Here is a 25,360-nt window from a genome sequence, read left to right as displayed (position 1 = left end):
AACAAAAAAACGCCGCGTTTATCTGAGAATAAGCGTTTACGTCGAGGCAGTTGGACCTTCAAACCTTTTAGCTGACCGCTGGGTCTCTGACTGCTGGGTCTCTGACTGCTGCTGTGTCTCTGACTGCTGCTGTGTCTCTGACTGCTGCTGTGTCTCTGACTGCTGCTGTGTCTCTGACTGCTGCTGTGTCTCTGACTGCTGCTGTGTCTCTGACTGCTGCTGTGTCTCTGACTGCTGCTGTGTCTCTGACTGCTGCTGTGTCTCTGACTGCTGCTGTGTCTCTGACTGCTGTGTCTCTGACTGCTGCTGTGTCTCTGACTGCTGCTGTGTCTCTGACTGCTGTGTCTCTGACTGCTGTGTCTCTGACTGCTGCTGCGTCTCTGACTGCTGCTGTGTCTCTGACTGCTGCTGTGTCTCTGACTGCTGCTGTGTCTCTGACTGCTGCTGTGTCTCTGACTGCTGCTGTGTCTCTGACTGCTGTGTCTCTGACTGCTGCTGTGTCTCTGACTGCTGTGTCTCTGACTGCTGTGTCTCTGCACGTGGGGGTCTGTATGTCGCACGTGTGTGCGAGACGGCATTCCACCAAACCGAGCTGGTTTGGCAGCCGTCCAGACGGCTCCGCGGGGTCCCAGGGCTGCAGATCGGGTGGTATGAGACGAGTGATCCCCCCCCCCCGCTGAGTGGACCTGGAGGGCTTGGATCGGCTTTGGTCAGAGCCGTGTCTGTGCGTGTTTCTGTCTGTGTGTCCATCACAGCCTGTCAGTCGGTTTATCGTCATCATCACATACTCTCTCTCCGCTCTCCCTCTGTCTTTCTCTCTGTGTCACACACACACACACACACACACACACACACACACACACACACACACACACACACACACACACACACACACACACACACACAGTTCCCTGTTATGTATTCTATTTCGTACCGCAGACTCCCATCCAGAGCTGCTCTGTCCTGCATGTCTGTGATCAGAACTAGACTTCTGCAGTGTGGAACGGAACGCCCCCCACACCACCCCCCCCACTTCACCACACACCACACCACCGCACACACACAGGTGCCTGAGCGTCAGCGGTCACTGCCAACGCACACCCTGTCCTGGGGGGCTCACAGCGGTTACAAGACCCCCCCCCTCACCCTCACCCCTCCGTGCTGCACCCTCGACTCTATAAAAAGACCAGAGCAGGTGTGTGAGATGCCTAAACGCTCCTAGAACGTGGCCCGGCGGCTTTATTTAGGTTTTGCTGGAGAGCGGCTTTGCTCTGGTGATTCCGAGGGGGGGGGGGGGGGAGTTTGCGGACCTGGTTAAACTTCATGTTTTAACGGTTCGCAAGCTTTCAGCTCACCGGGACACGAGGCCGCCGCCGTTTCGACGTAGCGTTGGAATCGACGTGAGGAGGAGGAGTGGAAGGGGGTTGTTTATTTAACCCTTTTCTCTCCTGAAGCAGGCCCCCGCGCTCTCCTGCATAGTTGGCATTCTTGAACTTAGCACGTTTTCCACAGCGGTGCCCTAACGGAGGGCTATCGAAGTTCATCGCTCTGCAAACACACACACACACACACACTTTCCTCCTCCCATACCTGTCCGTTGATCGAACCTCGGGCCAGGACGAGCATGCACAACTGACAATCGCAAAGGTCGACGGTTCGATCCCCGGGCCTCCTCCCGTCCGCGTGTCGAGGTGTCCTTTGGGCAAGACACCGAACCTCAAATTGCTCCCCGGGCGCCTTGCATGGTAGCTTGCCGGCCATTGGTGTGTGAATGTGTGTGTGTTAACGAGAGGCTGTTGTTAAGAGCTTTGGAATAAGGCGCTGTGTAAGTGCAGTCCATTTCCCATGTCTCCCTCTGTTGACCCTGGGTTTTGACCTTGGTAGCACCACACCTAGACCGCTCTTATCTCATATAGACAGAACCCCCCCCCCCCCTCTCCTCCTATCTTCCCATGTCTTTAGTTACCGTGCATTATCTGTCTCCAAGCCTTCTGGAAGGGAGCACCCGCCGTGGAAACGGTTACCAAGGAAACGGCCCTCAGACAGCCCTTCCGTCTCCGCGGCTTCTTTGTATCCGCTCTTCAGTCTCTTCTCTTCTCTTCAGTCTCTTCTCCTCTTCTCTTCAGTCTCTTCTCTTCAGTCTCCTCTCTTCTCTTCTCTTCAGTCTCTTCTCTTCTCTTCTCTCTACTCTTCAGTCTCTTCTCTCCTCTCCAGTCTCTTCTCTTCTCTCCAGTCTCTTCTCTTCTCTTTAGTCTCTTCTCTTCTCTTCAGTCTCTTCTTCAGTTTCTTCTCTTCTCTTCTCTTCTCTTCAGTCTCTTCTCTTCTCTTCAGTCTCTTCTTTTCAGTCTCTTCTCTTCTCTTCTCTTCAGTCTCTTCTCTCTTCTCTTCTCTTCAGTCTCTTCTCTCTTCTCTTCTCTTCAGTCTCTTCTCTTCTCTTCAGTCTCTTCTCTTCTCTTCTCTTCAGTCTCTTCTCTCTTCTCTTCCGTCTCTTCTCTCTCCTCTCGGGGGCGTGTGTACATGTGTGTGTACGTGTGTGTGTGTGTGCGTGCGTGCGTGCGTGCGTGCGTGTGTCCATCCACATTTCCATGGATGTATTGTATTTTTGATGCAGGCTTGCAAATGTCACTGTAGATTTGGATCGACGATGATGTCGATGAGGAGCTTGTACATGGGTGTCACTGGTGGTGTTGTGTGTGGGTGTCACTGGTGGTGTTGTGGGAAACAGCAGTGTGGAGGGTTATTTTGGTTAGTCGTAATCCAACATACTACATTGTTGCAGCCATTATGTCTGCTGGATGTCATTTTTACTGTTGACCACTGAGTGGCGAGGGCAGGTGAGCTCACCGGTAGGCTACAGGTGTTACTGATTGAACTGGTGAGCACACAGTCTTTGACTGTGTTGCCACATGCGAAACATTGTAGTGTATCATGTTTTTTATAATAAAGTAAACAAATGATTGCAACGTACAGAAGTCGTCGGTGTTGGTATCACGAGTGCAGTTCAACAGTCGCGGTGACTAAGGAGGAAACAGTCACCACATACATCTTCTTTAATCAAGAAACTTGATTCAGTTATTCAAGTTAATTCAGAGCTAATTTTTATTATGCCAAGTTGATAGAAACTCTACACACGACTCAGAGCAGAGAAACATCTAACTTCTCTTTTGGTTCCCCAAATCACCTCTTAGCAGTGGCGGGCGGTGCATTTCACACCTAGGCCTTCAGTGATGTCCTACCTGAATTATTCCACCTCTTAATACCATCATTATGACACGCCATGGCTCTAGAAACTATACATTTAGACAGAAACGCAGTATAACCGGGCGTTGCCATTGTTATTATAGCGGCACCTAGTCTGGGTGTATTCAATTCATTGCATGAAAACGAAAGCGTCAGTTATTTCCCGAACTTTGCGGTCTGTCGATCTCGATAGGAGAACCGTATCGAGGTTCCATTTAAGGCCGGTTATCTTCCTCGTGTTCATACGGTCACGGGGGTGTGTCGTTTTCCATGGTAGCAGCCCGGGAAGTGGTTAAAAGATCGCATTGAAGCCCCACTTTACTCACACAGCTGAGCCAGTGCACCGCACCACACCACACTCTATCTACGAACCCCAGTGTCTCTACGAACCCCAGTGTCGCTCCGTATGTCTACATCTCTTGCAGAAAACATTAAATGCTTTGTACTCACCAAAACAACTGATTATTTGAACACAAAATCCATCCTCCTTTCTTTCCTCAAGAAGACTTCAATGACTCTGTTGTACAGTTGATCAGTTCCAGCAATAAGTCCTGTTACATGGATAGTGTCGCTAACGTCGGGGTTCGGCTTGTAGAACAACAGCTTCCATCTACACAAATTAGCCAGATCAAGTTCAGTGTGTTAGCTCCGCCTCCCAATAGTTTGTATCCAATCAAAAGACGTGCAGGTGCTGATCAGGTGCTCCGCCATCCAGAAGGCCCCTTCGTCGGATTTGCTTGGATTTGCTCGCCAACTCGAGATCTGACCACGGTACGCCACAGCTCTTTTCTCGCTCACTTTAAATTACAATCTGTACTCGCGCCACTGTTGAATCTGCAGGCGGGCAGATTTCTTGGTACCCTGGCAACACATTATGGCTGAATTTGATTGGATAAAAGCTAAAGGCCAGCCCTCCAAATGTCTGGAAGCAGCGCAACCAAGAGGAAAGCTATGAAATGAAGAGAATAGACTACGGGAATAATTTAATACATATTTGTAGAAAAAATATATAAAAATTAAATGTATATTCTGATGATGTTTAGGCCAGCAGAGAAGGCCTTGCTGGCCCTGACGGCACACCACTGCCTCTTAGTTCCCATCTTTCCTCTCGATCTCCAAACCAGATGTGACCTTTCACCCCTACATACTCTCAGGAATGTGTCATTACAATAACAGTAGCCAGAACAACGTAAACACGAGTCTCAAGTCAAAAGTTCACTATGCAGTTATGTTAAATGAGGTCAAATGATCTGCATCCAATATATCATAATTACGAGTTGTAAAGTTGAAATTGAAAGTAGGAATATTAGCATTAATAATCAGTCAACCGATGATCACAAGCTTCCACAGCAGTAGGACCAGGGGCAGCTGTGGTTCAGGAGGTAGAGCCGGCGTCTAATGATCGCAAGATCGGCGGTTCGAATCACGGCTGGCCACATGTCGAGGTGTCCTTGAGAGGCCGTTGTAAAGCGCTTTGGAATAAGTCGGTCTATATAAATCAGTCTATATGAATCAGTCCATTTACCGCAGAGTGTGTTTCAGCTGCTCAGAGACATTGAGCAGACACACCAGTAAGGCTACACAGCGCGCCGGAGACTTCCGGCTGCTGCCTTTACTGCTCCGTTTAACGATCGTGACCTTTGGGGCGTTCGGTGGCGTAGCACGCTAAGGCAGCTGTGTCATCGCAGGGTCCCCGGTTCGATTCCGGCCACGGACCTATCCTGCATGTCATCCCTCCTCCCTCCCTCTCTCTCTCTCTCTCACCCAATCCTTCCTGTCATTCTCTCCAGCCTCTATCCTTCTCTTAAACTTGAACTGTAAACGTAGGCACTTTTTATGTATGTCTTGGAACTGTTCATAAACCTGAACTGTTGGACTTGCACTTGTGAACCGTGGACTGGGTGCTAAGCTCCAGTGATGAGTATTGTGTTGTGTGATCGTGCATTATTTGTAGCCATGAACTGTGGAAACGGAATTGCCCTTCGGGGATAAATAAAGTATTCTGTATCTGTATCCCAATAAAGCAGAAATGCCCTACAAATAAAATAAAATAATTCTATATATATTATTATTAATAATAAAGCATTGAATAACAAAATATGTTTTTTGAGTGTGGAGTGTGTGTGTGTGTCAGTCAGTCATTGTCTGGCGTGTGTGTGGGGACGCTCCAGTGACATTTCTGAAAGTGTGTCAATTTCCGACCTAGAGGGGATGACTACGTTGTAATCATCCCGTTCCATCGCCCTCCGTGTCACCCCTCTTCCGCCTCGGAATGAACTCATCCAGTCACTGCTACGTTGTGTTTCCCCGTCAAAATCCCCCCCGTTAACCTCTGGTGGTTCGTTCCTGAAGTGTGGTGCTGGTGATGTGTCTATAACCTGGTGCCCTGTTAAAGATGTGCCCTGATGAAAGCTTTTCACACCTAGACAGCCGAGGACTGACGATTTATGGGTTGATGGTATGTCGTTTTTTTTTTTTTTTTTTTGATCTTATGCTCTGACCGTGAGGTAATTTATGTCCTCTCTCTCTCTCCCCCCCCCACCCTCTTCCCCCCCTCCCACAGGGATCGTTCGGCGCCCTCCAGAAGATCTGCGAGGACTCTGCGGAGATCCTGGACAGCGACATGCTGGACCGCCCGCTGAACGTCATGATCCCAAAGTTTCTGCAGTTCTTCAAACACAGCAGTCCGAAGATCAGGTCCCTGCGACGTCTGCTCAGAAAAAAACCTTTTTGACGCTTTTAATCCAAAGCCACTTACAATTATGAATTACAGGGACATCATTACCCCTGGCGTAACTGACAGGGTTCCCATGGGTCCTTGAAAGTTAGTGAATTCGATTATTTTTTTTAAATCAAGGTGTTAAAAGTTTTTGAAAATAGACATGGGTCATTGAAAGTGCTTGAATTCCCCACTCTCTCTCTCTCGCTATCTAAAAAATAATGATATATTCAAAAATGTTTTACTTAGCTCGTCAACTAGTAAATAAGTCTCTATTGCTTAACTTTACACCTATTTCACAATATATTGTTTTGCTGTGCTGTGGTAGAGAAGGCAAGAGACCATCTAGTGTTCACACATTCAAGTCTCTCTTTCTAATTGTTGTCTGTGAGCGGATAGTTCCTATTATATATATTCTCATCTAAATCTGTCTCAAACTATGCCGTGTTGAGTCCTTGAATTTGAGGGAATTGAGTCTTGAAAGTCCTTGAAAGGTGCTTGAATTTGATGTTTCAGAAGGTGTGGGAACCCTGAACTGAGGGCTAAGTGCCTTACTCAAGGGCACACTAGCGGTGGTGTAGCACGACGACTGCTAATGGCCCCTGGCTTGAGCATAGAGGACTTGTTCCTGCTGTGACTGGTGGATAGATGATTCAACTCACTTAGTCAACTGTATTTGTTGTACGTTGCTTTGGATAAAGGTGCCAAAAATTTAAATGTACCTCTCCCCCTGTCTCCCTGCCACGCTGCTCTCTCTCTCTCTCTCTCTCTCTCTCTCTCTCTCTCTCTCTCTCTCTCTCTCTCTCCCTCCCCCCCCTCTCTCTCACTGTCCCTCCCCTCTCTATCTCTCTATCTCTCCCTCCCCCCTCTCTCTCTCTCTCTCCCTCCCCTCTCGATCTCTCCCTCTCTCTCTCTCTCCCTCCCCTCCCTCTCTCTCCCTCGCCTTGTGATCTCTCTCTCTCTCTCCCTCCCCTCCCTCTCTCTCTCTCCCTCTCACTTCACGTTCACTGGAGCCTACAGCCGTTTCACTTTGTAGTCCTCTTGGCACGTTCTTCCTCTGTCCTCTCTGGTGTGTTTTTTGTCTGGGCGGGACGGAGACAGAGAGTCTGGCTACGTGTCAGAGGTGGGGACACCCAGGTGCTCCTCTCTCTAATCCTCCTCTCTCTCTCTTCTGTGTGTCGGCAGGTCTCACGCCATTGCCTGCGTCAACCAGTTCATCATCAGTCGGACCCAGGCGCTCATGCTGCACATCGACGCCTTCATCGAGGCGAGTCTGGACACACACACACACACACACATACACACATGACCCCACCACAACCTCTATATACTATGAACTCACTGTCACTCATAGCACCCCCCAACACACACACACACACAGTGTCTGGTGACCGACCATCACACAAACCCAACGGCCCCTCCTATATAACATCAGAGGGGCAGTAATCCGTTTGCAGGAGATCAGGTTAGCCACTGATGGGCTTAGGTCCCGGTGAGGCAGCAGCACAAGGCAGGAACACTTATAAGTAGCCTGACTAAGCACTTCTACTGTTTATAGACCTCTGGGGCTTTGGCTCTGAGAGACACAGAGGATACCATACTATAGAGACAGAGAACACCCCATTATACTATAGAGACAGAGAACACCCCATTATACTGTAGAGACAGAGAACACCCCATTATACTATAGAGACAGAGAACACCCCATTATACTATAGAGACAGAGAACACCCCATTATACTATAGAGACAGAGAACACCCCATTATACTATAGAGACAGAGAACACCCCCTTATACTATAGAGACAGAGAACACCCCATTATACTACAGAGACAGAGAACACCCCCTTATACTATAGAGACAGAGAACACCCCATTATACTACAGAGACAGAGAACACCCCATTATACTGTAGAGACAGAGAACACCCCATTATACTGTAGAGACAGAGAACACCCCATTATACTACAGAGACAGAACACCCCATTATACTGTAGAGACAGAGAACACCCCATTATACTGTAGAGACAGAGAACACCCCCTTATACTACAGAGACAGAGAACACCCCATTATACTACAGAGACAGAGAACACCCCCTTATACTACAGAGACAGAGAACACCCCATTATACTGTAGAGACAGAGAACACCCCATTATACTATAGAGACAGAGAACACCCCCTTATACTATAGAGACAGAGAACACCCCATTATACTGTAGAGACAGAGAACACCCCCTTATACTATAGAGACAGAGAACACCCCATTATACTATAGAGACAGAGAACACCCCATTATACTATAGAGACAGAACACCCCATTATACTGTAGAGACAGAGAACACCCCATTATACAATAGAGACAGAGAACACCCCCTTATACTGTAGAGACAGAGAACACCCCATTATACTGTAGAGACAGAGAACACTCCATTATACTACAGAGACAGAGAACACCCCATTATACTATAGAGACTGAGAACACCCCATTATACTATAGAGACAGAGAACACCCCCTTATACTATAGAGACAGAGAACACCCCATTATACTATAGAGACAGAGAACACCCCATTATACTATAGAGACAGAGAACACCCCATTATACTATAGAGACAGAGAACACCCCATTATACTATAGAGACAGAGAACACCCCATTATACTATAGAGACAGAGAACACCCCATTATACTATAGAGACAGAGAACACCCCATTATACTATAGAGACAGAGAACACCCCATTATACTATAGAGACTCTAGGAACCTGTATTTGATTACATCGGGTGTACACAAGAGTAAAACATCTTTGACTTGTAAGGTTCTTCAACGTGGGCATTGCAGCAGGATCCAGAATCACGCTAAACGAGTACAGTAGAACAAGGGAAGTAAGTGGCGATAGTGACGGTAGTCCTACTACAGCGGAATCAATAGTGCAGAAAACGCTACAGAGGCTGGTCACAGTATGACCTCCACTTGAAGACGTTAACGGTGGCCTTATCACTAGGGCTGTGTGTTAGGTGGTGGAGGGACACGAGGCTCTTAACCAGGAGGTTGACAACAACAGGAGTGCTTCCCCCCTAGATCATTTCCTAGAGGCTAGCATCCAAGCTAGCACCGAGCTAGTCAATGCCAATCAATGTCGGAAGTCCCTTTTCTCTCCCCCCTCCCTCCCTCCCCCCCTCCCTCCCTGAGGTTTGACCCTGGTCTCTCTCTCTCTGTCTCTCTCTCTCTCTACTCGTCCCCCTGCAGAACCTGTTTGCGCTGGCCACCGACGAGGAGCCGGAGGTCAGGAAGAACGTGTGTAGAGCCCTGGTGATGCTGCTGGAGGTCCGCATGGACCGCCTCCTACCACACATGCACAACATCATAGAGGTGAGGCTCCTACTACCACACATGCACAACATCATAGAGGTGAGACTCCTACTACCACACATGCACAACATCATAGAGGTGAGGCTCCTACTACCACACATGCACAACATCATAGAGGGGAGGGGGGGAGGAGGGAGGTAGGGGAGGAGAAGGAAGGAGAGAAGGGAGGGGGGAGGGAGAGAGGGAGGAGGGGAAGGAGGAGGAAAGGGAGGGAGGCGAAACGAATGCATTGCCTTGATTCAAGGGAGTTTGCTATTTCAAGACGTTTCAAGGTGACCCCTTGTGGACAAAAGCGTGGCGTCACACCCGGCGTTGTTTGAGGTTTTTATCCTTTTGATCTGACTGCATCTGCCCACCTGGCAGCCTCTGGAACGACTCAGGAAGATTTGAAGATGAATTCATTATGGTGCTAATAGACTCTTGTTGGGGTTTTATATCATTTTATACTGAGAATTGACGTCTCTCTACAGTTTGGCGAATCTAGCACTCAAGGAAGGCCCATTTCCTTCCTGTAAGAGCTGTGGCGCAGTGAATAATTCTGACTGTGGACAGGGCCAATAACTATCACAGATTTGTATAATATGATTGGTTCCCAAGAATAGTGACCTCGTGTCCAAGGACAGTTCTATAAATATGAGTGCCGCCCAATATTGGGGGCTTTTTTTCAGCAATTTTCTCTCTGCGCTCATGTGACTGCTTAATAAAAGGCCTCTTTGGAGACAATTGATTTAAGCTCTTTGTGCTTTATAAGGTTTAATACCATGCCCTACCCTGGGTTTCCGTTAACCGGCAATTACCGGTCATTGTCCGGTAAATTTTGTTGAAGTCCGACATATTGAAAAGTCGTCGGACATATTGTCCGGTGAAAATAATTCCCTTTGAATACAATTCGCTAAAGTTCACATTCTGATTCCTTCTATTTTAAAAAAGACGAATATATAGGCTATGTATTTCTTTTATTATGATATGATTTGACACCGGCATGATGATGACTCCTAATGTGTAGGCCGGCCTATGCGAAACAGCGCACAGGTGCCACATGGGATTGATGCCAGATGGGATTACAGCTTAACCAGTCTATTACCGCTTAAACACAGTAGCCCATTCGGCGGTAACGCATGCCTATCTGGCAACCCTGCCAACCCGTCCACCATAGTAATACGGTTTCTTGATTTCCCATCTATGGGTGCGTTCGTAAACACGCTCTGGAAATCCGATCAGCACTCGCGGAACGCCTCTCGTCCAATCGAACGACTCGGTCGCTCTGTGACATCGAAGCCAGCGTGCGCTCCGGCGCTCTCAGAGCGTGTTTACGAACGCACCCCTAGAAGTTTCTAGCCAGCTAGCTGAAGCTGCTACACACACTAGAGCCATGGCGACCGAACGGCAAGTTAAACAACATACTATAAAAGTGACATTGTTTTACTCATTACTCATACATTTGTTGTCATTCAGTTATACAGTTATGTTCTTCCCATTGTCATACTCCCGAGCTAAACGAAATGCCTTCCCAACCAGCGAGACTTATAGAAATGACGTTGTTTTATTGATAAAAAAAAAAAGGGTAAAACTGGAAAGAGAAAATAGAAAACACACATTAATCCCAAACAATTTAACAAACTTCAGTTAACGTAATGTGGAGTCCGTTCATTGATCGATGCTGTCTGTTCAGTTCCCAGTGAGGCGCCCGTTCAGCGCTGGACCCGTTCAGCGCTGGATTTGACGCATGGCATAGCGCGCATCCGTCAAATCATGTTATATTATTATATATTACGGTATATAGCTCGCATCTAATCGTATCGGATGAGAAATAGACATTAAATGGCATATATAAATGGCATATATAGGCCGCTACACAACAGTAATCACCGCGACAAACAGCTATATTAGATTTGGAGCAAAAATATATATGATTTTGCAAAAAAAAAAAAATGTTATATTTTAATATGATGACCGGAATATATCACGTTTGTCCGGTAAATCGAATTCTTCCCGGACACGATGTCCGACGGCAAATTTTTCTAACGGAAACCCTGGCCCTACCCCCACCCCCCCTCCTCCTCCTCAGTACATGCTGCTGAGGACCCAGGACCAGGATGAGAACGTGGCTCTGGAGGCCTGTGAGTTCTGGCTCACGCTGGCAGAGCAGCCCGTGTGTAAGGATGTGCTGTGTAACCACCTGGCCAAGTGAGTACTCCACAACACACACACTCACACACACACACACACACACACACACACACACACGCACACACGCTCTCTTTCTCTCCCCTACAAAGACACATTTTGACACCCCTACCCCCCACCACACCGTCTGTCTGTCTGTCTGTCTATCCGTCCGTCTGGCCAGTGACTGATTAAGAGGCAGAGCTGTTAGGCCTCAGCTGGATGGTGTTGACCCCCCTGGCTGACGCATTAATCTGGGGGTAGAGTAGTTGACTGACGGCCTGTGGGCCCTGACCCCTGACCCGGCCTTGGCTCTGTGTTCCAGGCTGACTCCGGTGCTCGTCAACGGGATGAAGTACTCTGAGATAGACATCATCCTCCTCAAGGTCAGTCACCCAGGGCAGCCAATGAACGGCTGATTTATAAACTGTATTTATATCTCTGTGTGTGTCTGTGTCTGTGTGTGTGTGTCTGTGTGTGTGTGTGTCTGTGTGTCTGTGTGTGTGTGTGTCTCTGTGTGTCTGTGTCTGTGTGTGTGTGTGTGTGTGTGTGTGTGTGTTGTGTTTGGGTGTGCTGGTGGTTCTGGGCGGAGGGTTGTGTCAGGGTCGTGTTTAAAGGTCATGGACATGCAGGTGGTCATGTGACTCCACCAGGGCGCTACTGACTATTGACAGTCTGACAAATGGCAAACATGAAATACTACACTGTGTATGTGTGTGTGTCTGTGTGTGTGTCTTCAGTGAGTACGAGGTGTGTGTGTGTGTGTGTGTGTGTGTGTGTTTCTCTCTCCAGTGAGTAAGTAGGAGGTGTTTGTGTGTGTGTGTGTGTGTGTGTGTGTGTGTGTGTGTCTCTTTTCAGTGAGTAAGTAGAAGGTGTGTGTGTGTGTGTCTGTCTCTCTCTTCAGTGAGTAAAGCCCAATTTATACTTCTGCGTCGAATTTACGCGCGGCTACGCCGTAGCCTACGCAAGGGCTCTCCCAATTTATAGTTCTGCGTTGGTTGGTCTGCGTCGCGTTGGTCAGTGTACTCATAGCGGCATAATAGCGATTTTTTTGGTTATGCTTGTTGTAAAGAAAATGTCTATAATGCATTGAAATGACATTAAAGTAAGATAATAAGATGGTTATCATAATTTTTCAAATCTTTATTAATAAGTAATTACAGAAAAAGTAAATGACATTTCTGTCATGGCTTCCGCATTTACGAGAGTCGGAATGTGATGCTACCAAGCGGACCAATCACAGTTCTTATAGATAACTTTACATTAAATATGTCTATCATCATCCGCTGTCTATGCTATGCCATAGATTTTACGCAGAAGTATAAATTGGGCTTAAGTAGGAGGTGTGTGTGTGTGTCTCTTCAGTGAGTAAGTAGAAGGTGTGTGTGTGTGTCTCTTCAGTGAGTAAATAGGAGGTGTGTGTGTGTGTGTGTCCTCTCAGGGTGACGTGGAGGAGGATGACGAGGCCATCCCAGACAACGAGCAGGACATCAGACCCAGGTTCCACCGCTCCCGTACGGTTGCCCAGCAACACGAGGGGGACGGGATAGAGGAGGACGAGGACGATGATGACGACGACATGGACGATGACGACACCATCTCTGACTGGAACCTGCGTGAGTCCTGCAACTCCCTCCTCTCCTCTCCTGTTTCCCTTCTTCTCCCCCATCCCTCTCTTTTTCTCCCCTATCCCTCTCTTTTTCTTCCTCTCTTTTTCTCCCCCTATCCCTCTCTTTTTCTCCCCCCTCCCTCTCTTTTTCTCCCCCTATCCCTCTCTTTCTCCCCCCCGATCCCTCTCTTTCTTGCCTCAGGCATTACTTCTGTCTCTCCCTCTCATCCGTCCGCCTCTTTCCCTCCCCCTGACAGACTCACCTACCTCACACATACGACAACATGCTGAAACTGGATCATTTACCTGTATGCGTGTACATGTTTGTGTGTGTGTGTGTGTGTGTGTGTGTGTGCCTGTGCCTGTGCATCTCTATCTGTCTCGTGTGTGTGTGTCTCTGTGTGTCTCTGTGTGTGTGTGTGTGTGTGTGTGTGTGTGTGTGTGTGTGTGTCTGTCTCTCTCTGTGTGTGTGTGTGTGTGTGTGTGTGTGTGTGTGTGTGTGTGTGTCTCTGTGTGTGTGTGTGTGTGTGTGTGTGTGTGTGTGTGTGTGTAGGTAAGTGTTCGGCGGCGGCGTTGGACGTGCTAGCGAACGTGTTCCGTGACGACCTGCTCCAGCCCATCCTGCCTCTGCTGAAGGAGCTGCTCTTCCACCCTGAGTGGGTCATCAAGGAGTCGGGCATCCTGGTGCTGGGAGCTATCGCTGAGGGTGAGGGCGGGGGGGAGGGGAGGGGGAGGAGGGCGTGGAGGTAGGGGAGGAGGGAAGGGAGTGGTAGGGGAGGGTGGAAGAAAGAAAGAGGCAGAAGAGAGTTGAGTATTATAACATCTTTTTAACATCTATTCGTTCTTGGAGTGACATCACCTCATCCATCAGGTGTTTTGGGGCTAACCTCATCCATCAGGTGTTTAGGGGCTAACCTCATCCATTATGTGTTTTGGGGCTAACCTCATCCATCAGGTGTTTTGGGGCTAACCTTATCCATCAGGTGTTTAGGGGCTAACCTCATCCATTAGGTGTTTTGGGGCTAACCTCATCCATTATGTGTTTTGGGGCTAACCTTATCCATCAGGTGTTTAGGGGCTAACCTCATCCATTAGGTGTTTTGGGGCTAACCTCACCCATTAGGTGTTTTGGGGCTAACCTCATCCATTAGGTGTTTTGGGGCTAACCTCATCCATTATGTGTTTTGGGGCTAACCTCATCCATTAGGTGTTTTGGGGCTAACCTCATCCATTAGGTGTTTTGGGGCTAATCTCACCCATTAGGTGTTTTGGGGCTAACCTCATCCATTAGGTGTTTTGGGGCTAACCTCATCCATTAGGTGTTTTGGGGCTAACCTCACCCATTAGGTGTTTTGGGGCTAACCTAATCCATTAGGTGTTTTGGGGCTAACCTCACCCATTAGGTGTTTTGGGGCTAACCTCATCGATTAGGTGTTTTGGGGCTAACCTCACCCATTAGGTGTTTTGGGGCTAACCTTATCCATCAGGTGTTTTGGGGCTAACCTCATCCATCAGGTGTTTTGGGGCTGACCTCATCCATCAGGTGTTTTGGGGCTAACCTCATCCATCAGGTGTTTTGGGGCTGACCTCATCCATCATGTGTGTTTTGGGGCTGACCTCATCCATCAGGTGTTTTGGGGCTATCCTCATCCATCAGGTGTTTTGGGGCTAACCTCATCCATCAGGTGTTTTGGGGCTAACCTTATCCATCAGGTGTTTTGGGGCTATCCTCATCCATCAGGTGTTTTGGGGCTAACCTCATCCATCAGGTGTTTTGGGGCTAACCTCATCCATCAGGTGTTTTGGGGCTGACCTCATCCATCAGGTGTTTTGGGGCTATCCTCATCCATCAGGTGTTTTGGGGCTAACCTCATCCATCAGGTGTTTTGGGGCTAACCTCATCCATCAGGTGTTTTGGGGCTAACCTTATCCATCAGGTGTTTTGGGGCTATCCTCATCCATCAGGTGTTTTGGGGCTGACCTCATCCATCAGGTGTGTTTTGGGGCTGACCTCATCCATCAGGTGTTTTGGGGCTGACCTCATCCATCAGGTGTTTTGGGGCTAACCTCATCCATCAGGTGTTTTGGGGCTAACCTTATCCATCAGGTGTTTTGGGGCTGACCTCATCCATCAGGTGTTTTGGGGCTGACCTCATCCATCAGGTGTTTTGGGGCTAACCTCATCCATCAGGTGTTTTGGGGCTAACCTCATCCATCAGGTGTTTTGGGGCTAACCTTATCCATCAGGTGTTTTGGGGCTAACCTCATCCATCAGGTGTTTTGGGGCTAACCTCATCCATCAGGTGTTTTGGGGCTAACCTTATCCATCAGGTGTTTTGGGGCTGACCTCATCCATCAGGTGTTTTGGGGCTAACCTCATCCATCAGGTGTTTTGGAGCTAACCTCATCCATCAGGTGTTTTGGGGCTGACCTCATCCATCAGGTGTTTTGGGGCTGACCTCATCCATCAGGTGTTTTGGGGCTAACCTCATCCATCAGGTGTTTTGGGGCTAACCTCATCCATCAGGTGTTTTGGGGCTAACCTCATCCATCAGGTGTTTTGGGGCTGACCTCATCCATCAGGTGTGTTTTGGGGCTATCCTCATCCATCAGGTGTTTTGGGGCTAACCTCATCCATCAGGTGTTTTGGGGCTAACCTCATCCATCAGGTGTTTTGGGGCTAACCTCATCCATCAGGTGTTTTGGGGCTGACCTCATCCATCAGGTGTGTTTTGGGGCTGACCTCATCCATCAGGTGTTTTGGGGCTGACCTCATCCCGTCTTCTGTGTCCTGGTCCCAGGCTGCATGCAGGGGATGATCCTCTACCTGCCGGAGCTCATCCCTCACCTGGTGCAGTGTCTGTCGGACAAGAAGGCCCTGGTGCGCTCCATCACCTGCTGGACCCTGAGCCGCTACGCCCACTGGGTGGTCAGCCAGCCGCCCGACACCTACCTGAAGCCCCTGATGACCGAGCTGCTCAAACGCATCCTGGACAGCAACAAGAGGGTGCAGGAGGCCGCCTGCAGGTGAGGGGTGGGGGGGGGGGGGGGGCTGTGTTCAGGAGACCAGGGGAGAGGGGGGGTGGGGGGCTGTGTTCAGGTGATGTGGGGGGGGGGGTCTGTGTTGCGGCTGTGTTCAGGGTTGCCTAGATGTGTTCCAAGTAAGGCTTCGTTACATTTTTTTAGACCGTTAAACAGTCACCCCGCATTTTCGGATGGTTTTATGACGGTATGTCAAAGATGTCAAGAGGTTGAACTGTCATGTGTAGCTACTTCCTTGCTCTAAACCCCCTTCTCTTCCCCAGTGCCTTTGCCACCCTGGAGGAGGAGGCGTGTACAGAGCTGGTCCCCTACCTGGCCTACATCCTCGACACGCTGGTGTTCGCCTTCAGCAAGTACCAACACAAGAACCTGCTCATCCTCTACGACGCCATCGGCACGCTGGCTGACTCTGTGGGACACCACCTCAACAAGCCTGTACGCGCGCACACACACATACACACACACACACTCTGTTGTCTTTACACGATGAGTGATCACAGATCTTTTATTGGTTGATGGTATGATATTTGGACTTCTGACATCTGTCTCTGCCTCCCTCTCTCCCTCCCTGCCTCTCCCCTCTCTCCCTCCCTGCCTCTCCCCTTCCTTCTCCCCTCTCCTTCCCCCTCCCTCATGTAATGACTTACAACAATGGGATGGGGGAAAATGTGTGTTGTATGCCTCCCCTCTCCAGGGACACAGTGTGTCAGGCTGACTAGCGTGTTGCTCTGCCTTGTGTTCAGGAGTACATCCAGATGCTGATGCCTCCGCTGATCGCCAAGTGGAACCAGCTGAAGGACGAAGACAAAGACCTCTTCCCCCTGCTGGAGGTGAGTGTCACCACCCTCTAACAGCTCCCCCTGCTGGAGGAGAGTGTCACCACCCTCTAACTAACTCCTACAAGAGCCGCCTCTTAACACTAGGACAGCCGTGCCTATTGTACCTACTATATGAGCTGCCTCGGGGGTTCAAATGACCATAGTCTTTACATGGAAAGCTGCTATTTACACACAACGACCACTAGTTGGCCGGCCTTCAAATTAGCCTGCCTCCTACACAGAAAAACTGCAAAATAGCTTCATACTAGCTTATCCTGATGTGATTTTGAAACGGTAAGGATACTGGGTGGTAGAACGCACATATCTAGGAAAAGTCATGAAAGGAGGGTCCTGAAATTGGATCGAGTGCAAAGATAGACGATTTTTTCCTCACAGGGTCACGGCTATTCTAGTGTTAATTACAACACATTTACATGAATGACATTTGAACCATTTTAGCAGAGGCTTTTATCCAAAGCGACTTGTCTCCCTGGAGTAACTTAGTTGGTGTTTACTTGGTGGTGTTCCCAGGTGGAATTTGAACTCACCACCTTCTGATCACCAGTCCAACTCCACTATCCACTAGACCACCACTACCCACTACTACAATTACCACTGACTGTAGATTACTTCCTGTTTTCTCTCTCTCTCTCTCTCTCTCCCTCTCCCCCCTCCCTCTCTCTCCCTCTCCCTCCCTCTCTACCTCTCTCCCTCCCTCCCTCTCTCTCTCTCCCCCTCCCTCTCTCTCTCTCCCTCTCCCCCCCTCTCTACCTTCCTCTCTCCCTCTCCCTCTCCCCCCCTCCCTCTCTCACTTTCTCTCTCCCTCTCCCTCCCTCTCTCTCTCTCCCCCTCCCTCCCTCTCTCTCTCTCCCCCTCCCTCCCTCTCTCTCTCTCCCTCTCCCCCCCTCTCTACCTCTCTCCCTCCCTCCCTCCCTCTCTCAGTGTCTGTCCTCGGTGGCCACCGCCCTGCAGAGTGGCTTCCTGCCATACTGTGAGCCTGTGTACCAGCGCTGTGTTAACCTGGTGCAGAAGACCCTGGCTCAGGCCATGGTGAGGCTGGGGGGGCCCCTACACACACACACACACCCTCACCCTGTAATACTGACACACACACAATACTATTGTTTTTAACATACAAAAACAAAACACCAAGAGCATCCGATACACGAGAACACACAAGATACAATCAGAATACAGTTTGTCGTTCCGTACACAAAAGTGATGCTTATCAGTGTGTATGTGTATGGGTAGGAGTGTGTATGACTGTGTGTGTGTGTGTGTGTGTGTGTGTGTGTGTGTGTATGACTATGTGTGTATGTAAGCGTGTAGGCTAGGTGTACCCATTGTATAGTTGTGAAACCAAAGCCTAATGCCTGTGGAAGACCTTCTTCCAGAGATAAGACATGCACACACACACACACACACACACACACACATATCCAGTGAGCCAATGCCAGGCCGTGGTGAGCGTGTGGTGGTGGTTTGTCTCACCTGCTGGTTGACCAGACGGTTGCGTGAGAGAGTGTGTCGGTGTGTCTGATGTTTCTTGTTAACGTTGTCTTCCTGCCTGGAAACAACAATGTGTTGTTTAGGATAATCGGCTGCGTGAGGAGAAGCGCTGTGTGTGTGTGTGTGTGTGTGTGTGTGTGTGTGTGTTCTGTAGGGTGTCACACCTGGGGAATGTGTTTCATATCCCTTCTTCACCCCCTCCCCTCTCTCTCTCCACCCCCCCCTTCTCCCTCTATCCATCCCCCCCTCGCTCTCTCCATCCACCTCTCTCTCACTCCACCCCTCCCCTCTCTCTCTCCACCCCCCCTTCCCCCTCTCTCTCTCTCTCTCTCTCTCCATCCCCCTCTCTCTCTCTCCACCCCCCCCCCCCCCCTCTCTCTCTCTCCAGCTGCACCAGTCTCAGCCAGACCAGTACGAGGCCCCTGATAAGGACTTCATGATCGTAGCTCTGGACCTGCTCAGCGGATTGGCCGAGGGGTTGGGAGGCAACATCGAGCAGCTGGTCGCCCGTAGCAACATCCTCACACTCATGTACCAGTGCATGCAGGTACGCTTACTGTTTTATCTTTCAACTGTTTTATCTTTTGTAACCGGGGCGGCTGTGGCTCAGGAGGTAGAGCCAGCATCTAACAATCGCAAAGTGCGGCTCCTCCTGTCCACGTGTCGAGGTGTCCTCGGGCAAGACACTGAGCCCCCAAATTGCTCCCAGCAGGCGGGCCGGCGCCTTGCATGGTAGCTTGCCGCCACTGGTGTGTGAATTTGGTGAATGAGAGACCATTGTAAAAGCGCTTTGGAGTGCAGTCCGTCAATTATTATGACTGGTCCTGACCCCCCCCCCCCCTCCCCCCTCCATCTTTCCTTCCATCCCTGTTTCTCAGGACAAGATGCCGGAGGTGCGTCAGAGCTCCTTCGCTCTGCTGGGAGACCTGACCAAGGCCTGCTTCCAGCACGTCAAACCCTGCATCGGTACGTAGAGGACCCTGTCAGTCACACACACACACACACACACACACACTGCCTTCACGCCTATAGGAACACACTGCCTTCACGCCTATAGAAACACACTGCCTTCACGCCTATAGAAACACACTGCCTTCACGCCTATAGAAACACACTGCCTTCACGCCTATAGAAACACACTGCCTTCACGCCTATAGAAACACACTGCCTTCACGCCTATAGAAACACACTGCCTTCACGCCTATAGAAACACACTGCCTTCACGCCTATAGAAACACACTGCCTTCACGCCTATAGAAACACACTGCCTTCACGCCTATAGAAACACACTGCCTTCACGCCTATAGAAACACACTGCCTTCACGCCTATAGGAACACACTGCCTTCACCCTTAAGCCCAATTTATACTTCTGCGTGAAATCTACGCCGTAGCCTGCGTAGGCCCGGAGCCTACGCCGTAGCTTTTCGCGCACCTCTCCAAAAATGTAACTACGCGGCACACCTACGCAGACCGTAAGAACTGTGATTGGTCTGCTTGGTAGCACATGATTCCGACATGATTCCGACTTTCTCGTTGGCGTAAATGCGGAAGCCATGACAGAAATGTAATTTACTTTTTCTGTAATTACTTAATAATAAAGATTTGAAAAATTATGATAACCATCTTATTATCTTAGTTTAATGTCATACACACTGCCTTCACGCCTATAGGAACACACTGCCTTCACGCCTGTGTGGAAGTCCTGTTGTCAGACAGACGCTCAGTGTTCTCTCCTCTCCTCACAGCTGACTTCATGCCCATACTAGGCACCAACCTGAACCCAGAGCTGATATCGGTGTGCAACAACGCCACGTGGGCGATCGGAGAGATATCCATACAAATGGGTGAGTGTCTCGTCGTCAAGACGACACGGAGAGCGTTCAGGTGGGAGCGTCATTGACGTATCTGAAATATCTGCACATGTATACTTTGTACTAGAGGGGGGGGCGGCAGTACCCTAGGCCGGCTAGCAATTGGAAAGGTCGCTGGTTTGACCCCCGCCTCACGAGGGAGCTGCATGTGCTCTTGAGCAAGGCACTTAACCCCTCATTGCTTCAATTTAGCCTAGAGCAAAAATACAAAATTCCAACAATTGACAATAAATCTATAAGTAGTCTTCTCATGCTCACAATCTCAGCCTCCCTTTTATACGCACACACACACACACACACACACACACACACACACACACACTCTGATATGTATTTTGCCCCCCCCCCCCTTCCCACATAGGTGCTGAGATGCAGCCTTACGTCGCCATGGTGCTGCACCAGCTGGTAGAGATCATAAACAGACCCAATACCCCAAAGACCCTGCTGGAGAACACAGGTACCACACGGGGGCGCTGCTGAGCCAGCCAGCCCAGAGCACAGGGAGGTGGTCACACGGCCAGGCCGCAGCCCCATTAATCTCCACCTGAGCCAGCCTTCCCTCCGAGCCCTGGGCCTTACAGGTTTCGCCGGTTTCACACAACCATCCCAACTATTTGAGCAGCTGATTTGTGACTTGGCAGTTTTTGGCTCGTCGACTACGTCGTGCTTAAATGAGAGCGAGGAAAAGGGGGAGAATACATCTAGAGACTAGGCCTCATTTGCTTTCTCCTCCGCCGCTCGGCGAGAATGTTTAGAAACACTGAACCCAGCGAACCCTGTAAAGTGCTCAGGCTCGGCCTTAACTGATATGATTGATTCTCTGCAACTGTTGTCAGAATTTTCTAGCTTTTTTTTTTTCTTTTCTTTTTTTTTTTCGAGTGTTGAGCATCAGACAGTGAGTGAGACAGATGAGTGGAGCCCCAGTCACTTGGCTAAATGAACGTTTCTAACCTTTTTTCATACAGTTTAATTGGACAAATGTAATGTTTTACTGAACACTCCAGACTATAACTTAGTGTTTGCTGAATGAGGAAAGAGCTAATCCCACTCTTAACATTTGTTGTGGTGTTGAGAAAGATGTCCAGCACCTATATTTAGCAAAACAACCCCATGGTTACACTCTGCTCTTGTTCCTAAAAACCTATTGTAATTGGACACTGTGCTTGGACGAGCCAAAATGGTCGTTCAATACGAATCCAACCTTAAAAACGGAACCAAAATGAGGGTGAAGCGTAACCTGCTTAACTAACCCCCAGGGAAACTATGGAAATGTGTAGATGTGTTCCTGTTTGTCTGTCAGTTTATTTATTTGTTGTTTTTTAGTTGACTGTTTTTTAAATGTGAATGCATATCTGCCAATAGATGTTGAATGTTGTTTAGTTAAGGATGGCAAACGTTTGATGCAGGATACGTGACAGAGCTATAACACCAGGTTACGGAGCTCAGACTACGGCCATTTTGTTTAAATAAGATAAAAAAGAGAAAACATGATGTAATTGAAAAGACTTGAAGGCCTACATTGAGCTTTGTTTTTTTTTTGCTTTATCACAAGTTTGACCTAACCTTCTTCGACCATCACAATGTTCCCAAAATTGATAGAATTGAATTGAGCTACATTTTGAGTTGCATCGAACTCTTCAATTTCAAATTCAAATAACTTTTAAACATAAACACTAGCATAAAAGTCTCACAAAAGAGGAGGAGGAGGAGGAGGAGGTTGTACCCCTCCCCTGTAGATTTGCCCACAGCTCAGCCTATCCTGCACTGAACTCTGTTTCTAATGAGCCTATCATCTGCTTTCTGCATGTGTCATTGGACTGTTCATAAATGCCTGTTTCTTAATGAGAATGTTGCATAGTTTTGTGTCTTTTAAACTTAGGTCCTCCCTCCTCTCTGCCTCATAAGAACCTGCTGTGCTGGATACTAGTCTCCTTCCATGTAGTTGGCTTGGAGTAATCTGTCATTTCTTTAAAAAAAGTTTCTGTTTCTTATGGAAAGATTAACCTTTTTGTGAGTTTAAGGGAGAAACCTCTGAAAGCCCAATTCAGCTGTTCACATTTAGCCCATGAAGAATAGCCACGTTAGACACCTCCAACTGTCAGCTAGCCATTCACCTGACATTCACATAACTGATGAAGAACAATCACCTCGATAAGACGCTAGCAAAGGAACAGTGGGTCAGTCGATAACTCTTAACTCTCACCTCAGGAGGAGAGGTCCCAAGCAGACATTTGCCTTTCGCTTCATATTGTGTTGTCAAAGTGTTCTCCCTTAAACGTGTTGTTTGTTAGTAGAGTGTCATACTTTTACATTCCTCCCCTTTAGCGACGGGGGCAGTAATAATCAACACTAGTGAAAAATCTTCTGTTTATTATCATACACAGATTCTGTTGATTTATGTTTCTGAGTTGTTTGTTTGTTTTTTCTTTATGTTTTCTCCTCCCCTCCTCATTGCTCATGTCTTGGTTGGCGTTTGGTGGTGTATAACCGTGGTTGCGTTACCTTAGCAATAACAATTGGTCGTCTTGGTTACGTTTGTCCTCAAGAGGTGGCACCCATGCTACAGCAGTTTATAAGACCCTGGTGTGTATTATTCAATATTTTTATTTAATTCATTTTCCTCTCCTCTTTCTTCTTTCTCTTTCTTCCCTGTCTGTTGCTTCCCTGTCTCTCTTGTCTCTTTCCTCCCCTGTCTCTCTCTCTCTCTCTCTCTCTCTCTCTCTCTCTCTCTCTCTCGCTCTCTCTCTCTCTCTCTCTCTCACTCCCTTTCTTTCTAAAATAAGTATTTTCTGTTTCTTCTGAATCAGTCCGTAATCATTGCCAACCATGTGACTAATCCTGTCCTCTTTTAGGTCCTATTTGTGATTTATTTTGCCTTTAGTAGCACCTTCATGTATTCTATATTGATTTATTTGATTTCCAGTTTTTGTCGTTGTTAATTGTCGCTAACAACTAATTAGTGCATGGGATCAGACTGTCACATGCCTGCTGGTTCAACCCCCCCCAAAAAAAGAAAGGAAAAAAAAGCTTCCCTATAAAAGAGCATTCCCAAATCCCTCTGGTCAAGTAGAGCTCCAGGTGCATGTGCCTACCCCCAGACCGCTCCCAAAGTTAATCTTTAAAAAGTAATTGGCATTTCTAAGGTGCTATAGTTGAGGTGTTACTGAATGCCGTGCCCTTGCCCGAGGCCAGAGTGAAGTTATTGCTAGAGAGTACAGTGATAAAGTAGTTATGTCATAAACATAGTCAGTGTTTTCAGAAAGACTGACAGGTTGGTTTGGTTACAGTTTTGATGTGCATGCTTAATTCTGCTACCGTTTTAGATCGCCCTAGAGAAATCATTTTCTCCCCACAAGAATGTTTGAAATTGACACCTAGAGTTAAGATATGGGGTAAAGATGGCAAATTTACATCGAATTTGAACCTCGAATTGAGGTTTGAATTGTTTTTCAGTCAATAATATTCAACAAAACAGTTCTGCGTACAGATCTAGTACTCTAGTCTCTCTACTAGAAATGTGGTTTATACGTAGGGATGCAGCGTTAAAAAGTACACTTTTGACCCTTGACATTCATGGTTTGCAGTGCAACTGATATATAATGTATCTATGTATATAATATACAGTTCCGTTTAGTGACTAGTCAATGGTAACCTCAGACCGCCTTGGGTGTTGTTGTGTATGCTATGCTGGCCTTGCAATATTTGAAGGCAACTTGTTGACTGGCTGGTTGTAAAAGTGGTGTGTCCCTGTCGGCAGGTGCACATCTCTACGGAACATAAGGGACAACGAGGAGAAAGACTCAGCATTCCGAGGCATCTGCACCATGATCAGTGTCAACCCTGGTGGCGTGGTGCAGGTGAGGCCCCCTCTAGAGGTCGATAGGAGAACTGCATTACTGGTTAGACGGCTCCAGCATTGGAGGACATTGAGCTGTACTGTTGTCTCAACTCTCTTTCTCCCCCTCGTATTCCTCCAGGATTTTATATTTTTCTGTGATGCAGTGGCCTCATGGGTAAATCCAAAGGATGATCTACGAGACATGTTTTGCAAGGTAAAAACGGAGAATGACTGTGCCAATTAGGTCCTGCTATGGTGTGTGTGTGTGTGTGTGTGTGTGTGTGTGTGTGGGTGCGCGTGTGTGTATATGTGTGTGTGGAGGAGGGAAAGGGAGAAGACATCCCGGCTCGCCACAAAAAAACTGTGTGTGTGTGTGATTTCAGATTCTCCACGGGTTTAAGAACCAGGTGGGAGAGGAGAACTGGCGGCGGTTCTCCGACCAGTTCCCCCTGCCTCTGAAGGAACGCCTGGCAGCCTTTTACGGGGTGTAACTGTTTCCATAGGAACGGGCCTGTTCTAAGGGGTGAGTGAAACTCTAGCTGCAGACACCAAGTTAATGTCAGCCTCCAGATTTAACACTAGAACAGCCAAAACACACAGTTTCTCTGTGTAGGAGTCAGGTCACATTTACAAGGCGGCCAACTAGTGGTCGTTGTGTGTAAGTAGCATCTTCCCATTGTAAAGACTATGGTCATTTAACCCCCGAGGCGGCTGTTATAGTAGGTAGAAAAAGGCACAGCTGTTCTAGTGTTAAGCTAACACCAACAAAACGAAACAAAATGGAGATGCTCATGTCTTTGGAAGCATGAAAATGTGGCGGTGTGTCTGTTAGACTAACGTCAGTCTCCCTCTGTTTCTCCCCCCAGGTCATTCACTAGGAGACGACGGGGAACCTCTTATACCCAGGGAACATGTTACCCTTTACTGGGGGGTAGGGTCTGCCAGCTGGGCGGGGGGGGGGGGCGGGGCTGCGGACCCCTCCTCAGCCTTCTGGACGGGGTGGGAGGGAGGTGTTAGCCATGGCACTCAACGCCCCCCTGCGCACAGGCGAGGGGGGGGGAGGGAACCGGCGGGCCAACTTTATCAAGGGAGGAAAAAAAAATGTATTTAGCCTAAACATTTCACATCTCAATCAGAAATGAAGAAGTTCAACGTAGCCATTTTTTTTGTTCTGTT

General features: G+C 48.4%; 1 protein-coding gene across 1 annotated transcript in view; it reads left to right on the top strand.

The window, feature by feature from the left end:
* tnpo1 (transportin 1) overlaps window positions 1-25,097 on the top strand; it is a 31,582-nt gene extending 6,485 nt beyond the window's left edge. The window contains exons 6-25 of the mRNA XM_080528970.1: window positions 5,804-5,937; window positions 7,145-7,226; window positions 9,208-9,330; window positions 11,399-11,517; window positions 11,822-11,882; window positions 12,938-13,112; window positions 13,659-13,811; window positions 15,907-16,132; window positions 16,411-16,582; window positions 16,891-16,977; window positions 17,908-18,015; window positions 18,863-19,021; window positions 19,353-19,440; window positions 20,221-20,319; window positions 20,708-20,803; window positions 22,854-22,929; window positions 24,104-24,203; window positions 24,324-24,398; window positions 24,568-24,707; window positions 25,051-25,097. Coding sequence (XP_080385096.1) covers window positions 5,804-5,937; window positions 7,145-7,226; window positions 9,208-9,330; window positions 11,399-11,517; window positions 11,822-11,882; window positions 12,938-13,112; window positions 13,659-13,811; window positions 15,907-16,132; window positions 16,411-16,582; window positions 16,891-16,977; window positions 17,908-18,015; window positions 18,863-19,021; window positions 19,353-19,440; window positions 20,221-20,319; window positions 20,708-20,803; window positions 22,854-22,929; window positions 24,104-24,203; window positions 24,324-24,398; window positions 24,568-24,675 — 2,241 coding nt within the window. The 3' untranslated portion in view covers window positions 24,676-24,707; window positions 25,051-25,097. The remainder of the gene's footprint in view (window positions 1-5,803; window positions 5,938-7,144; window positions 7,227-9,207; window positions 9,331-11,398; window positions 11,518-11,821; window positions 11,883-12,937; window positions 13,113-13,658; window positions 13,812-15,906; window positions 16,133-16,410; window positions 16,583-16,890; window positions 16,978-17,907; window positions 18,016-18,862; window positions 19,022-19,352; window positions 19,441-20,220; window positions 20,320-20,707; window positions 20,804-22,853; window positions 22,930-24,103; window positions 24,204-24,323; window positions 24,399-24,567; window positions 24,708-25,050) is intronic.
* The last annotated feature ends 263 nt before the right edge of the window (window positions 25,098-25,360 follow it).

This window comes from Nansenia antarctica (assembly GCF_963989245.1).
Source record: "Nansenia antarctica genome assembly, chromosome: 4".
Taxonomy (NCBI): domain Eukaryota; kingdom Metazoa; phylum Chordata; class Actinopteri; order Argentiniformes; family Microstomatidae; genus Nansenia; species Nansenia antarctica.
This window is presented reverse-complemented; position numbering and strand designations above follow the sequence as displayed.